The sequence below is a fragment of the Tursiops truncatus genome, chromosome 21 (genome assembly GCF_011762595.2).
Source record: "Tursiops truncatus isolate mTurTru1 chromosome 21, mTurTru1.mat.Y, whole genome shotgun sequence".
NCBI classification, from domain to species: Eukaryota; Metazoa; Chordata; class Mammalia; order Artiodactyla; family Delphinidae; genus Tursiops; species Tursiops truncatus.
Genome location: NC_047054.1, coordinates 584,620 through 602,500, shown reverse-complemented (window position 1 = coordinate 602,500; position 17,881 = coordinate 584,620). Strand labels below are relative to the sequence as shown.

Genomic DNA, 17,881 nt, shown 5'->3' with positions numbered 1-17,881 from the left:
TATATATATATATGTATACATACACACATACACATATATATGACAGTATATATGTCATATGCATGCATAATATATACACATATATACGTATATGTCATATATATGACAAAGGACTTATATCCAGACTATATAAAGAGCTCCTATAACTCAATAATAAAAAGATTAACAATGCAATTTAAAAATGGACAAAATCCTTCAAAACTACATGGAAAATACACAAATGTCTGATGAGTACCTGAAACAGTGCTCAACATCATTAGCCATCAGGGAACTGAAAATTAAAACTACGACGACATATTACCACTCACCCACTGGAATGGCTAAAGTAAAAAATTCCGCAGCACCAAATATCTGTAAGGATGTGGAACAACTGAACTCTCATACATTGCTGATGGGAGTGCGAAGTGTAGAATGGCAAGATTTTCAGAAACTGTTCGGCAACGTCTTATGTAAAGTTAAAAATAACATCTTCCTTTTGACCGAGCAATGCATATCCTAAGTATTTACATATAAGACAAATGAAGCTTTATCTTCATGGCAGCTTTCTCCATAATCAACCCAAACAGGAATCACCAAGTGAATGGATGTAACAAATTGTAGTTCCATTCATGCAATAGAACACAGCCCGGTAATACCAAAGATGAATTACTGATAAAGCAACAATGTGGAAGAACCTCAAAAGCATTCCATTAAGTGAAAGGCTCCACAGTCGTTACTGTGTGACTGTTTATATTCAGTTCAAGAACAGACAAAACCTATCTATAATAAAAGAAGTCAGGGGCTTCCCTGGTGGCGCAGTGGCTGAGGGTCCGCCTGCCGATGCAGGGGACACGGGTTCGTGCCCCAGTCCGGGAGGATCCCACATGCCGCGGAGCGGCTGGGCCCGTGAGCCGTGGCCGCTGAGCCTGCGCATCCGGAGCCTGTGCTCCGCAACGGGAGAGGCCACAGCAGTGAGAGGCCCGCGTACCGCAAAAAAAGAAAAAAAAAAAAAAAAGTCAGAACAGTAGTTGCCTATGGTGACGGGGATTGACTTCAGGGGATACGGGAACTTTGCGGGCGTGAAGAAGATGTGCTGTATTTAGCTGGGCTTCGTGGTGGAAACATACGTTAGAACTCACTGAAGTGTCCACTTAAGATTTGTGTGCTTCACTGCATATAGAATTTACCTAAGCAGTAATAACTTTAGAAACAAACCCCCAAGCTAGGCATGCTCAAACAAGTGTAGCTGGACGTGGGAGGTCTGGGGTTTGCTTTCTCTTTGCGTCCAGCTTCAGCCAAGATGACATTTCACTTGGTCCTGGGACAGTCACATTGTCTCCACTGAACCACAAGCACAGTCCTTTTAGAGACCACCTCTGCTGCCAATGCACTACAGTGTTTTGCTGGATAAAGACATTCTGCCCACTAAGATAATGGCAGCCCAACCTTTCCAGGACAGCACCGAGGGAGCGGAGGCCGACTTGTGGCACGTAGCTGGGACCATGCCTTTCAAATATCTTCATCCATTTCCAAATAGAAAAAAAGGTCCATTTTTAACTCTTGGATATAGGTTACATGTTTTGGCAGTTTTAATGTTGGAATTCCCTGAAATGATAAATAATTTTTAAATCTTTCCGCATAGTGTGTGTTTCCAGATAGGTCAAAAGAATTAAATTCATATTTCTGAGATGTAAATCATGCAAGATGTATGTATAATTTTAGAATATCACCAATAGCATTTGGCGGATGTAAAAATAATATTCATAGCTCTGTTGATTAAGATACTAATTGTGTGTCTCTCTGTACCATTTTATCCTGTTTTGGAAGTGAAATGGAATACATCCATTTTTTTCTTACTCTTAGTTTTATTTTGTTCCTTTGTATTTTTTGCATTTTGAAAATAGATTAAACATTCAGGCATGTTGGAAACTGTGAAAGAGGAAAATTTGAGACCCAAGAGCAAAATGCTTTTAATTTTAAAGACCGAGATTTCATTTAGTCTTGGATGCCATTATAGTGAATAATGGGAACTGATCCTAGACTTCAAAAGAAATACGACCATGTGGTCTTACCGTTCAGCACTTAATGCTGCTGTGAATTTCCAGTTCTACCCTCTGTCATCTTACAAAAACGAAAGGAATCTGAAACCCTTTTTCATGTTTTCTGAAATACTTCCTGGTGCTAAGAAAACCTTTTCTTCGGGAGAACAGGGTTTCATAAAGAAAGACAAAAACCTGAAACAGACATCAGATCCCCTAGGCTAATTACTGCAACTCCAAAGTTTATTCCTTTTAAATATGAACTCTTTAAAATGATTCATTTAGAGATCAAAATGATTAATCCTTCTCAGTCACTACGAATGTCAGCGGTGGGATTAAAGGATTTAGATGGCCATGTTTACTCAGCTTTAAATTTCTGTACTTAAAGACACCAGTTAAAGAGCTGCAGTTCATCATCATTTCATGTGAATGTTTTCCTCCTAGTTCCCTCTTTTAGCTCCCCTTCCTAACTGATTGTTAACTAATTTGGGCTGTTAAGTAGGTAAGTGCCTCTTTCAGACTTGGCAGCCAACCTGCTCTGTAGATTACCTGCCAGAAGGTGTGAGTAGATAGATAGCTTATAGCTCTCCTCTGGACACAGTAGGGGTAATCCTTGCCCCCTGCCTCGGCCTTTATTGGTCTGATGTCCTGAGCACCCTCTTGCTGCTGAACTTGTATCTGGTTCCTTGCCACACTGCCAACTTTGTATCCACATTGTGAAGCACTGTGGTGCCGCTTCAGTCACAATTATTAAACACCTGCTGCTTCGCGCCAAACCACACGCATATTTATACCAATACCTACTGCAGTTCAATTATCAGATAGCAGCAGATACGTTGTAGGGTTGAAGGCGTATTAGCATCCATCGCTGGGTCCCGGGTTGTTCTAAAGACACAATGACTGGGTAAAAAATAAAAAGCAAATTCATTTTCAGAACGCTTTTGAGAAAAACCAAATTTAAAGTGATTACTCTCCTTACAAATGGGTACAAATGGTTGCTAATGTCAGAATTGCGCTATTCTGTGGCGGGTATCTAAACCCTTCGTGGTACATGCTTAAGAAGATGCCTTTTCTTTATAAGTCAGCAGACTCACAACCTCATTTTCTTGTTTGAGCCACCAAGCCTCCTCTTCAGTATCCATGTTTGTCCCCCCCGGGGGCTTCACAAATCTTATCGTGAAGAAAATGCATATTCTCTGGGGCTGTTCATCTAATCCTGCTTTCCCTGCTTGCAAATGCACTTGGGGTTTTCCCTTCTCAGGCTTCTCATCAAGTTCACCGTCAAGTCTCAACCACACACTTCCAGGGACAGGTACATAGAGTTCACAGCCGAGTTCAGGATGAATGCTGAGGGGTGTAACCTGCAATGGCTTCCATTAGACCCGTATTTTGAGTGATAAATTGGATTGTAAATATGGTGTACAGTGGTCATTTCCTTTGTCCTCTAGAAATATTAGATATTAATATCTTATGAATAGGAACATCGAGAAGGCTGTTGAATACTGTTGACGATATTTACGTTTTATAGAGAGAGTAAATGGGGTAGGGAAAGTTAAGGTATTTAGTGGGATTTTAAGTTAATTTTTAAAATGTAGTTTTGTGTAGGATCCTGTTAGTCAAGATTTATACCCTCACTGGAGCTTCTACTGCATGTTCAAGGGTGGGTATTCTGTTCAAAGAGTGACAAATTTAACGTAAGGAAGTTTGGAGTATCCCAGAAATTATGCATTAGGACTCAAAGGGGAAAAAATTCCACACGCTTGTTTTACTCTGTGATCTTCTTATCGTTTTACAAACACAGCAAAAAAGGGAACTCCGGGTAAGATGGTGGTGACGCTGAATCCACCAGTAGCAAATGAGAAATGTTTGTCCAGTTTGTAGTTCGGGGCTGCGCTCCGCCCTTGCAGGAGGATGCCTCCACGTAAGAAAGTATATAATTCCATCCAAGCTGGCAACGGCCAAGGAAAAGGCTTAAAGGCAGTTACAGATTATTTTATTTCTGTGTATTACACTTGTATTGATCCTTCTCTCCATTTCCTACACTCAGTTATCGGGCTTGTTACTATAGAAGAAATAGACGCTTATTTGCCTTTAAAAAAGTCCATATATGATGAAGGGAAAGGGAAGAATGAAAAGAAAAACGTTGCTCCTGTATTTCTTACACAACTTCATTTCTCTACAATAAATGAGGAAGGAGTTTTAAAACCCAGCTTCTCCAAGGGAAGGTAGTAAACTAAATTTCTAATTATTGAATGGGAGCTATTAAACAGCAAATCAAGAAAATATATTGGTTCTCTTAAAAGAAGGTAGACTTTCATCTTTCTTTCTTATATTTTTAAATTAATGAAAATTATCATGCAAAGTAAAAATTCAAAACTATAGAAGAGAAAATTACTGATTTCCTTCACTTACGTCTCCTTCTGTGTGGTCCATCTTGACAGTTAATGGCCCCTCCCCTTTATTCATGCTCAAAACCATAGGCATTTATATAATCTGTTGGGTCTCTTTCTTAGTTTCCAAAAATGGGATCATACTCTACACACTACTTTGCAACTTGTATTTTTTTTACTTAAAATATATATAATAGGCTTCCCTCCAGCACAGAAAACATAGGTCCAAACCCACTCTTTCTGCTATAGCCAGATAGCCTTCCATTAAGGGAATATATCACGTATTTAACAGTCTAAGAGGTAGACTTTCAGCGCTAAAGAATACTTTAACTTTAACAGACCAAATATTTTCAAAAACTAAGGCAGCATAATAGAAGGCAAAGAAAAAAATGATAAAGAAATAATGAGATTGTGTAGCAGACCCGCAGAATCCGTTGCTTTTTAAGAGAACCGTTCGCGGTTTCAGTACCAGTTCCTGTGCCAATGACTTATATAGTCCAACTCCTCACTGCAAGTTTACAGTATGGTATATACACACTGGCAGTGTGACATAAAAGAGAGCCAACAGATAATAAGCGTTGTGAGGATGTGCAGAAACTGGAACTCTCATACACTTGTGGTCAGAAAGGAAAGCGGTGCAGCCACTGTGGAAAACAGTCTGGCGGTTCCTCAAAAGGTTAAACGTAGAGCTAATACAATATGACCCAGCAATGCCTCTCATAGGTACATACACAAGAGAAATAAAAACATATGGTGTTCCGTAGCAGCATTTCCATAGTAGCCAAAAAGTGGAAACAACTCAAATGTCCATTAACTGATACACAGATAAATAAAAGATGATGTGTCTATACAATGGAATATCATTTGGCCATAAAAAGAAATGACTGCTGGCCCACGCTACAATGTGGATGAATCTTGAAAACACTATGTTAAGTGAAAAAAGCCAGTCGCAAAAGTCTACATATTGTAGGACCCCTTTTCTTTGAAATGTCCGGAGTAGACAAATCTATAGTGACAGAAAGTAGCTTAGTGCTTGCCTAGGGCTAGAGGGAGCGGTGGGGTAAGAGGGGAAATGGCAGGTGACTGATAATTGGTACAAGGGTGATGAAAATGTTCTAAAATTGATTGTGGTGCTAGTTGCACGCCACCATGTGTATGCTAAGAACCATTGACTTGTACACTTTAAGTAGGTTCACTGTATGATCTGTGAGTTAATATCTCAATAAAGTAGTTTTGGAAAAGAGAAGAAACAAGTGAAATAGAGAGAGAGAAAGGGCACAATCTAAGCATCAGAGAATCTAGACATAAGAGGGGAGAGAATACCACGAGTTCTCATGTGGGACCACCCTCCTCTGGGTTCTGCAGTCACCCTGTGTCACTCCGAGGCTAGTCCCTCACGTAGAGGCTTTTCCTTTTCAACTCACCCAGACATAGCAGATGTCTTGCCTAATGGTGAACATCACTCTGCATTGCAGCTTTGAAAAATCCCTTCTTGTTCGGACTAGGTTATAGACACCATGCAAGACATAGGCCATTTTTTTCCAACCCCCTTCTTTTATTAAAGAGGTAGCTATGCTCAGTGCTGGTGGAAAGTGGTCCTTTCCATTTTGTCACATACCCTCCCTCATTTTTCAAAATGTGAACCTTTTTTCAATGATGCCACCTGCCTGGGCTGTTTATTCAGTCTTTCTTTTATAGGTTTTTCAAATTTATGAGTGTCATGAAACAGAAATGCCTAATCTAGCCCAAGCTAACCTTGCCTTTTAATCACAAGAAATTTCATCCTCAGGTACACTTTGTTCCTCCTGCAATTTATTATGTTGGGACTGTTTCAAATTGTAATGGGAAACTCTGTGGCTGGCCTTGCTGATCAAGGTTATCAAAATTCAGTGTGCAGGAGGTAGATGCTGATTTCACCAGTCTCGGCCAACAGAATTAATATAAAGACTCTACAGGGTGAAGAAAGAAATGAAGGTAATAGTGTTAGAAGCATTGCAAAGAACACAGTCTGAAGAAACCATGGAAAATAAGAATAAATGTATCCTCATCTCCTTCGTGTTACTTGAAGCCAAAGATGAGTTTGAACAAGACGGTCATGTCTTTAGTCTGGTTCCAGAGCATCTTTGCTGCCTTCTTCTGCCAGTCTCTTCCCATTTCTCCACATTGGCCTAAAATCCAGTGCCAAGAACCACATCCCAACCCCAAATTCCCGGCTCCATGGTACCAGAGCCAACTGCTTCTTCTCCCAATCAGGAACCCTTCTTTTCACCATCTTCCTTCTGTTTGTCCAAACTGCCTGAGCTTTCCATAAGTATAGCCCATCTTGCTAAACGTTGCTGAATTGTAGGAAATAATCTAATAGACTAATTCATTCAAATGTAATAGCTAGATCTCCCCAGGGGTGTCTGCATTAAAACGAGGGATCCTACAAGCAAGAATCCTTAACCTAAGGGGGGAATCAGCAACAGTGGAATTTGAAGCACTGGGGAGAGAGAGTTTTGAATGAAGGAAAAGTCAACTTTGGTGGTGATGTGACTATTCTAAAATTATTTGAAAACAACCTTGTTCCCCCCCTCAAATTGTCCATTTCTCTATGATTATTACATTTGCCCAGGTGTTTATTTTTTGTCATTTTTCATTTTGCTTCCCTTTATGCTGGCTTCATTTACATAAAGCATCTCTTTTTTTAATTAAAAAAATTTTTAACTGAATGAACGATTCTTTAAATTCTATAGTGCTTTACAATTTTCAAAAGATTCATACATACGATTTCATATAATTCCATAATAACGCTTTTTTTCTCCCCTCCCCCTATACTGTCCTCCCCACTTCCCTCTCCCCTTTGGTAACTGCTATTTTGTTCTCTGTATCTGTCAGTCTGCTTCTTGTTTGTTTTATTCATCAGTTTGTTGTATTTTTCAGATCCTACATATAAGTGATGTCATACAGTATTTGTCTTTCTCTGTTTGATTTATTTCACTTAGCATAATGCCCTCCAAGTCCATCCACGTTGCTGCAAATGGCAACATTTTATTCTTTCTGTGGCTGAGTATATATATATATATATGTACACTCAGTGTTATATATATAATGGATACTACTCAGCCATATATGTATATGTGTGTGTGTATATATGTATACATACTCAGTATTATATATATAATGGAATATATATATATATATATATATATATATATATATATACACACACAGCTTCTTTATCCATTTATCTGTTGATGGACACTTAGGTTGCTTCATACTTGGGCAATTGTAAATAACGTTGCTGTGAACATTGAGATGCATGTATCTTTTTGAGTTAGCGCTTTTGTTTATGTTTTGGATATATACCCAGGAGTGGTATTGCTGGGTCACATGGTAGTTCTATTTGTAGTTTTGTGAGAAATCCCCACACAGTTCTCCACAGTGGCTGCATCAGTTTACATTCCCACCAGCAGTGTAGGCGGGTTCCCTTGTCCCCACAGCCTCGCTAACATTTATTTGTGTTCTTCTCGACGATGGCCATTCTGACAAGGGAGGCGGTATCTCACTGTGGTTTTGAGTTGCGTTGCCCTGATGATTAGCGGGGTTGAGCATCTGTGGCCATCTGCATTTCCTCTTTGGAAAAATGACTATTCAGTTCTTCTGCCCATTTTGAAATCAGGTTGGTTGTTTTTTTGATGTTCTGTGAGCTGTCTATATGTGTTGGAAATTAATCCCTTATCTGTCTTATCATTTGCAAATACCTTCTCCCATTCAGTAGGCTGTGTTTTTGTTTTGTCGATGCTTTCCTTTACACTTTGTCAAAGCATAAAGCATCTCTTAAACCCTGAAAAGTGAAAAGATAGTGGTGAAGTGAGTTGAATGAAGCCAGTAAGTGGCTTTAGATTAGGTCCATTGGACTCAAGTTTAGTGTTCTTTCCCAAGAGAGCAAAAGCAAATTTTAATTTAGTAAGGAAATCTAACAGCTTGCTTTCTAGCTTGCATTTCAGAAACAGACCTTAAGAGTTTGAATCATCGCAAGACACTGATTTCAGAGGGTCAGATGTTTGTTTGTTTGTTTTTAACATCTTTATTGGAGTTTAATTGCTTTACAATGGTGTGTTAGTTTCTGCTTTATAAAAAAGTGAATCAGCTATATGTATACATACATCCCCATATCACCTCCCTCTTGCGTCTCCCTCCCACTCTCCCTATCCCATCCCTCCAGGCGGTCACACAGCACTGAGCTGATCTCCCCATGCTACGTGGCTGCTTCCCACTATCTATCTATTTTACATTTCGTAGTGTATATATGTCCATGCTACTCTCTCACTTCGTCCCAGCTTACCCTTCCCCCTCCCCGTGTCCTCAAGTCCATTATCTACGTCTGCGTCTTTATTCCTGTCCTGCCCCTAGGTTCATCAGAACCTTTTTTTTTTTTTTAGATTCCATATATATGTGTTAACATACGGTATTTGTTTTTCTCTTTCTGACTTACTTCACTCTGTATGACAGACTCTAGGTCCGTCCACCTCACTACAAATAACTCAATTTCGTTTCTTTTTATGGCTGAGTAATATTCCATTGTATATATGTGCCACATCTTCTTTATCCATTCATCTGTCGATGGACACTTAGGTTGCTTCCATCTCCTGGCTACTGTAAACAGAGCTACAATGAACACTGTGGTACATGACTCTTTTTGAATGATGGTTTTCTCAGGATATATGCCCAGTAGTGGGATTGCTGGTTCATATGGTAGTTCTATTTTTACTTTTTTAAGGAACCTCCATACTGTTCTCCATAGTGGCTGTATCAATTTGCATTCCCACCAACAGTGCAAGAGGGTTCCCTTTTCTCCACACCCTCTCCAGCATTTACTGTTAGTAGATTTTTTGATGATGGCCATTCTGACTGGTGTGAGGTGATACCTCACTGTAGTTTTGATTTGCATTTCTCTAATGATTAGTGATGTTGAGCATCCTTTCATGTGTTTGTTGGCCATCTGTATGTCTTCTTTGGAGAAATGTCTATCTAGGTCTTCTGCCCATTTTTGAATTGGGTCATTTGTTTTTTTGATATTGAGCTGCATGAGCTGCTTGTATATTTTAGAGATTAATCCTTTGTCAGTTGCTTCATTTGCAAATATTTTCTCCCATTCTGAGGGTTGTCTTTTCATCTTGTTTATGGTTTCCTTTGCTGGGCAAGAGCTTTTAAGTTTCATTAGGTCCCACTTGTTTATTTTTGTTTTTATTTCCATTTCTCTAGGAGGTGGGTCAGAAAGGATCTAGCTGTGATTTATGTCATAGAGTGTTCTGCCTATGTTTTCCTCTAAGAGTTTGATAGTGTCTGGCCTTACATTTAGGTCTTTAATCCATTTTGAGTTTATTTTTGTGTATGGTGTTAGGGAGTGTTCTAACTTCATTCTTTTACATGTCGCTGTCCAGTTTTCCCAACACCATTTATTGAAGAGGCTGTCTTTTCTCCATTGTATATTCTTGCCTCCTTTATCAAAGATAAGGTGACCATATGTGCATGGGTTTATCTCTGGGTGGAGGGTCAGACGTTTAAGGAGTTTGGGATACACATACCAATTCATAGGGACGATGTCTTGGATATTCATTTGCACAATGAACTGTGTTTGCATACCCAGATAACATTTTCTGCTTTCCTTCACCCCATAGATTTTTGCATCAAGATGGCAACAGTGGGAAAAGTCAGTAACATGGAAAATGTTTCAAGTTACATTTCAGAGATTAGAAAGCGAGTTCTTACTATCTTTTAACTTGTCTCTTATTTTTATGCTCCAATGTGGGAACCTCCCCAAATAGAGGAAAGATGCACGGGATCTTATCATTCATTTTCACCCTTTAAAAATTGTTTTGGAAAAATCAACATGTTTGATGGTGATGTTTAACTGTTTTACACCCTTCCCCCCCTCCCCATTTTAGATATGACATATAAATAGTAATGGATAAGCTCTTTCACATTAACTGTCCATTACATTCCACTAACTGTCCATTACATTGACCATTTTTGGATTTACTTTCATAAGTACAGTCCACACTATTTCTTTTAAAAATATTGCCACTACTATGTCTTAGCTCATTAAGCTTGCCCACTTTCTCACTGTTCAATAAGTTTTTATTCCTTCTTCTTTATTTTTGCTGCTTCCTTTATTTTTTATTTTTATTTCTTTTATAGAAAATCTAGGTTGAATATTTGCACTTGGAATGAGAAGACCCTCTTTTAAAATTAATTTATTTATTTGTTTTTGTTTATTTTTGGCTGCGTTGGGTCTTCGCTGCTGCGCGTGGGCTTTCTCTAGTTGTGGCGAGTGGGGGCTACTCTCCGTTGCAGTGCACGGGCTTCTCATTGCGGTGGCTTCTCTTGTTGCGGAGCACAGGCTCTAGGTGCGCGGGCCTCAGTAGTTGTGGCTCACGGGCTCTAGAGCGCAGGCTCAGTAGTTGTGGCACACGGGCCCAGCTGCTCTGCAGCACGTGGGATCTTCGCGGACCAGGGCTCAAACCTGTGTCCCCTGCATTGGCAGGCGGATTCTTAACCACTGCTCCACCAGGGAAGTCCCAACTACTTCCTTTGTTTCTGACATACTTTTTGGTTCAGATACTTATTCACATCTCTCTGAGATGATTTGTAGCTAATTTGTAGCAACAGATTTTCATTATTTATGAGTGTCATTGTCAGAATCCATTTGGAAGTCTGACTGAGATAAAGCAGATTCCGACTTGTGATCTGACCACAGCAATAAAGCAACTAACCACACGGGTTAAAGTGGGCTGAATCCTTGAGGGTGCTGATGTTTGTACAGCCAAATGTTTACTGTCTTGTGCATTATGTCTGATTCATTTCCTAGAAGATTCAAGATGTTATTATTACAAATAATTTATAAGACCCTCTTTTAAAAAATGTAATGTATGTTATTTCTCATACTAGCCAGTTAACTTTAGAATGTTTGTGGAAGTACAAAAATGAAAACTCTGAGTAATATAAATGCTTAATATTCTTAAAAGTTTGGTATTGCATGGTAGCACTTGAATCAGCCTTGGTACTACTACTCTTTTCCTGTATTTGGATTCTAGTTGGTACCTAAATCTTAGACTCTACCATGCCAATGAGACGGGAAATGGAAGGCCCATGTGTATGCATCCTCCAAGCAAACATTTTTGTCTCTCTTCTCACCCCTAGTATCATAAAACATAGGTGAAATTTTCAAGAATAAATACAGGATTGGAAAAGCCATTAATAACGGCAGTCATTTTAAAGTGTCACCTAATTTAAACACTTTTGCTGTAAGTTATTGCAGTGTCATGAGTTTTATTATGCTCAATTTATTAGTAAAAGCCTTCAGGGTTCACAACCATTTATTTTGCAGGGAACTTGATTTTATCATTAATTTTTAAATACATAATACTCCCGCTTTATTTTTTAGAGTGCACTTTATTTGCACAAATTGGTTTACTCTGATCAATACAGATGTTTCCAGGTGTTTATTAAAGCAAAAAATCTGGGAAGTCAGGTGTCTGCACATTTTCATGACATTACGCTCCAAAAGTTAGTGTATGTTTGTACACACATGATACATGTTCATATTGGTTGTTAAGTTTTAGGTGGGAAAATATAATAAAGACTGCCCAGGCTCCGGTTTCTAATTTTTTCTGATTATTGGGTAACTTATTCTGGAGGGCAATCTTTTCTCTTCCAAAGGAGTGACACCTGGGCGGGAAAATCCTACCGTTTGGGATGAGAGCCAGGACCCAGGAAATAATTCTGACCATTTCTATGGCTTCACAAGTCTGCTAAACACAGTTCTATCAAGGATAACTAAGCCTTTCTCTGGGTTGGGTTTTCCTGGTCTGGGCCGCTTTACCTGCCGGGCTCTCTGGAGGTGTTTATGGGCTGAAATAGTTGACAAAGGAGCTCTGAGCCGTGGTGGGTGGCAAGTCAGAGATGGAGCTCCCTGCACCCCACCTGGACCCACGCGACCGCAGGTCATGTGGAGCTAATGCAGACTACCTGGTGCTGAGAGCTGACAAGACTGGATGCTTAAGTGTTTATTTTAGGGAGATTTTGTTTATAAAAAACTGAAACGAGACATATACTCACTAGCTGTCATCTTTTCTCCCCCTAATTAGGACAGAATTTCACCCTAAGGCAGTTAGGCGTTTGTGAACCGGAAGCCCGAAGAGGACTGACGTTTTGTGCGGAAATGGGGCTCCCTCACAGAGGTTACTCTATCAGTGCAGGGTCAGACGCTGACACTGAGAATGAAGCAGTGATGTCCCCAGAGCATGCCATGAGACTGTGGGGCAGGGGGGTCAAGTCAGGCCGCAGCTCCTGTCTGTCAAGCCGGTCCAACTCAGCCCTCACCCTGACAGATACAGAGCACGAAAACAAGTCGGACAGTGAAAACGGTAAGTTCTTTTTTCTTTGGCTTCGTAATGTTGGCGTTCAGTGCTTCTGTCTGTTTCCGTTGACTCTGGAGGCGTGGCTTGCTTCCTTCCTCCCATCTCTCCTTCCCTTGCTTTCTTCTTCCTTTCTTTGTATTGCAACGCTACTAGTAGCGCTCAAGAAATGTCCTTCGTTATTGCATTTTTTTTCCCTGGGAAAAAATCAATATTCGACGACATCAGATTGTAAAATTATGCAGGCTTTCTCTGTTGTGTTAGCTATACTTTTGAAAAACAGTTTAATCGTGATAAGAAAAAAAAAAAAAACCACAAAGATTGGCTTTGACTTATCTTGGACCGTGTGACCTGTTATCCTCGATGGAGTTGCAAAGCAAGTGGTGGTAAAGTTTACCCCACAGCCAGCTTGTAATCAGAGATGTCTTTGTAGATTCCTCTTGAAAATATCTCAAAGAAGTTCCAGAATCTTAGAATGGTTGACTGAGCACACGGAATAGTTTATTAACAGGGCTTAATGACTGAAGAACAAATGTGATCATGCTTTAAACTTACTTGTTGATGACAGCAATCGAAATCTTGGTAAAGAGAAGGGAGTGTGGCCTTTGATGTGCTTTGGGGACTGGATCACTCTGCAATTAAATCGATGCACAAAAACTGGATTTTAGGGTATCCAAATAGCATACTGTAAGAAAAATCGATATATTGGGACTCTTTTCCTATCACCAACACAGAATAATAAACAGTTAATTTCTATGCAATAATAGATTTCAAAGAAAACTTAATTTTTAGTCAGTGCAGCTTCTGGGAAGAATTGTAGCATCAGCAGCAATGCACCGGACAACAAAATGACATTTCTCTTTCAGCATTTAATGTTAACAGCATACTTGCTACTTTAATCTAGTTATTAATGCTGTGTATACGGTGTATCAAAAAAGCAGAGAGAAAATTAAAATGGAAGAACTGCATGACGTGTGAAAAGAAAGATGCTGTTTTACTGATGGTTTCCTTTTCGTTACTTATTGAGCAAGCTTGTCAGCTCTGCTTTGCGACAGGAAAGCAGGTCATTGTCAGCTTTTAGTCTCAGCTCAGTCACCAAACCAAGGGGTAGCTACTGCTTCCTACTGCTTAGCACTTGTTTTCTTGCTATCCAGGGAAAAAAAGGTCTACTTTAAACCAACTAAAGCAATATCTTGTGGAGAATACTTGGATGCATTGAACCAAAGTCAGAATCAACTACTAATAGGCACTCAATGTATTCATTTTGGAAGTGTCAGTTCTTGGTGGAGGCTGGACTTATCCCAACCCCAAACAGGAAACAAGGGCAGTTCTGTCTAACAAAATGAGTCTTAGAATCTGACTGCGGCGTTTTCCTGAGCTAATCCATTCACCTCAGTAAAACCTGTGTTTATAGAAATTTTCACTGACTCAGAAGTTTCTAACCTTAAGTATGTAAGATTTGCCATCAGTTTTGCTTCCTGTCCCTCTGTATGTTTATGTAACACTCTGCAAGCAATTGTAGGCACAGTGGTTATATTCAGATGTGTTATTTGACGTTTGATTTTCCTAAAATACATGAAAACAGGTATGATGGTTTCAGAAAAGAGCAGAGGAGGGTGCAGCAGGACAATGCGTTCAGTTCTGATTTTCTGCATCATGGACCTTCCGTATCCATGTCCATTAGATATCGTCCCACATTGCGTCGACGTGCCCTTTCTATATACACCCTTTGTAGCATCTCTGTTTCTCTCGCTCTCTCTCATAACGAGTGTATCTTGTTATTGTGTCTGTATTGGTAAAATATACATTAATTTTATTATTTTTTAACTTGTATATCTGCTAAAACCATCTCACAGTGAATTCCCAAACACATGCCATTTTATTCTTTTCAGAAAACTTAGAAGCGTTGCCACCTCTAGTTAACAGTATCTAACATCCAAATGCCTGGGGGCGGGGTGACAAGCCTGATGACTTTCTCACTCTGCCGCCCCTCTCTGTTTGCACTTATTATGAACGAGAGGAGGGACTTGCTGCCCCGGGAATCTCCTACTCCGTGTCCTTGGAATGATGTAAAGACAAGGAAAGTTACACTCATCCATTTCTCCAAGTGGTGTTCTGAAGCAGAATAAGAGACACAGGAAGATGGTGTCAGGGGCCTTGCCTCGAAGTTCAGAACATTTGGTAGCATTTGTTGAGAGTAAACAGGTCAGCCAAGTTAAGAGTATAAAGTGTCAAAAACAATGTTTGTTGAGCTGGACAAGTGATGACTTAAACTTGTGTTTACTCTTTCCCCAAGGTTTGGCTGCGGTTGTTTTTTGAAACAACATTTTGATGGTCTAAGAACTCCCAATGAGGTCAGCTTAGGGAAGAAAACAAAAGAGGAAAAAAAATAGAGATGACCTCTTACTGAACACTGGCTATTTCATAGATTTCGTATGTGTGTCCATAGTAACATTGCAGATTCATTTATTTGTTCTGAATTTTCAGTGATTAGTCAGACAGAGCAAAATTCCATTTAAAGTAATAAATTACATTGAGATCTAGGGAAGCCTAATTTTCTGATATTTAGCAGACCTTATCATTTTGAATTGTGGAATTAAACAAGAGTATTGAGGGGTTTTTTCCGACATAAGAAACTTCTTTTCTTAAGCTGGGCTACAGTAAAAACTAAAATTTGTAATCGTACACAGGGCCTCCTAACATCTTTATAAACAAGATCCTCAAATCCATTACCTGTTTCTACTATTAGTACTACTTCTAGTCAAATATTTGTAATATAAGATTTCTAAAATAATTCAACTCGGGTATTCTTAAGTGCTCTCACGCTGAAAGATTATTGATTTTTCCAGCTATATTTACCTTTGACTTTCGCTTATTTAAATTGTCAAATTTTATTCATTTTCATGTTAGCTTGCCATGTGTCCTTAGACGTTCTATCATATCACTATAAGTTGAAACAAGAAGGATGTGCATAAAATAGCTCACCAAAGTGAGACTAATTGAGAAACCAGACACTGACTTGTTTTTTCCCCCCAGTTTAGCAGGGGAGTTTGGGTTGACTGTTTTTGCCATTTGAAATAATGTGAATAAGGCTGTTTTCCTCAGAAAAAGATAAAATGTTATTCAACATTTGTGCAATTATGCAAGCTGAGTGACTGATATTCTAGTTATAACTTCAAAGAAGAGTTTAGTCACTGCAAGGGATTAGATTTCATTTATTTATTGATAAGGAGGCCAACAGTTCAAGTTAAGAAGGTGCTAGACCTGCTGTGAGGCTAATGAAATTTTGATGGCCTGAGCATCCCATGAGAGTAAAGGAACATTCGGACCATGTCACACGCCTCCGTGTTAGCAGAGATTCTAAACCAGTGATAAAATATATTCTTTTGCAAAACTAACTCTTCACCAACCATGGGGAGTTGATGTTAAGAAGCAATTTGAGAAAAACAATTTATTACAGTATATTAAGTTTCATATCAAATTTCAAATGTTAATCTTGTTCCGAATTAAGGATGTGGGAGAAGACCTCTCTTGACACGAACTGACAACTTTCTAAGTCAACTGCCATGCTCCAGGGCAAACACTGGAGGGTCCGTGGTTTGTGACCACCTATTAGCAACCGTCCTAGTAAGCGGCTACAGAATAAATGTGCTGGGCTGCCGTAATCAAAGGGAAGTTGCCAGTGTGCTCTGGCTGGCTGAGGCATCTTTCCTGTCTCTGATGGATGTTAAAAGACCCCTGACTGAACACCCACTCTCCGGCTTTGCAAGTCATCTGATCCGAATTCCAAATATCTATGTAAATGTCAGGAACAAAGAACTTTTTTTTCCCAAAACATCAAGCTTTAAGCTTTAAAAAATGTTTATTGTGCATCTTTTCCCAGAAGCAGCCCGGCATGTATTATTACCCTTTGTCAGCCAGCAGTGTGGTATCGTGAGGAGTGCCTGGATTCAGAGTCACAGCGCTCAGGCTGTAAACGCTTTCATTCGACCCCTAAGACCGTTTGCTCCTGAGCCACTCAGAGCTCAAGGTCCCAACTTTCCCGCCTCTGCCTGGCTACTCGGCCAGTGGTACTGCTGGCCCCAGAGATGTGGAGGTCTTTGTCTTGCTTCTTCTGCCTGTCTCCACGACCTCTCCTGCCCCTTGGGAACCGATGACCTTTGACACTAGACAGACCAAGAGGAATTGGCTCTCCTCTCCTCTTCTACCTCGTTGTAACTGGGGACCTCGAGAGCCTCCTCTGAGGGCAACAGTTGAGAACGTGTTGACAGGGGCAGACCACCTGGGATTGTACTGGCTCCACCACCTCCCCGCTGTGTGGCCTTGGGCAAGTGACTTAACCTTCCTGTGCTACCGTTTCCATGAGGGTGAAATGCAGAAGATCACAAATGACGTGCAGTCCTTATAGGGTTGTTGTGAGGATTAAATGAGCTCGGATGTATAATATGCTTAGAACAACGGTGCCTGGCATCTAGTGAGCTCCAAACAAGGTGTCCTCTTATTATTATTTGTGAATGGTGGAAAATTATATGTCCTTCTTAAGTGTTGTGAAGATTAAGTGAGGCGCAAGGTATCAAGTACCTACGTAGTCTTGGCGCACAGCGTGTCCCCTGCCCCCCTTCCATTTTCCCCCCTGTCTGCAGTAGTCAAGTATTTGTACGTTTGGCGAATGAGGGAGAGCGAGTGGTCTCCAGGAGACCCACTGCTGATTTGCATGGCCTGGAATTTCTGTCACCATTTATTGACTCTTTTATTTTTCTCTAAAACCCCACATACTTTTAAATTCACTGTAATTAAATGAACGTACATTGAGTGGTGCTGATAATTAGTCTGACGGCTGTAGACTTCAAAGAGTTAAACGTGCTCCTTCCCTTTCTGGCCAAAGGAAATTTCAAAAGTGATGCTTCCCTCAAAGGCATGTTACTTAGACAGCCGGTCAATTAAAAGGCAATTTAACTGGTGCTCATGAGTTCACCCAATAAAATAAATCCCTCCTGGAAGACTTTATTTCTCACCTGGGGTCTTAGCAATATACCTGTGGTAGGACCTCACTAATGCCACACTAACTGTG

The 17,881-nt window shown here is 40.0% G+C and overlaps 1 protein-coding gene across 1 annotated transcript in view; it reads left to right on the top strand.

Annotated features, from left to right (window-relative positions):
* The window catches only part of LOC141277523 (teneurin-3-like), a 31,139-nt gene extending 13,921 nt beyond the window's left edge, over positions 1–17,218 (top strand). Inside the window, exons 2-3 of the mRNA XM_073798738.1 lie at positions 12,541–12,819; positions 16,809–17,218. Coding sequence (XP_073654839.1) covers positions 12,541–12,819; positions 16,809–17,218 — 689 coding nt within the window. The remainder of the gene's footprint in view (positions 1–12,540; positions 12,820–16,808) is intronic.
* The last annotated feature ends 663 nt before the right edge of the window (positions 17,219–17,881 follow it).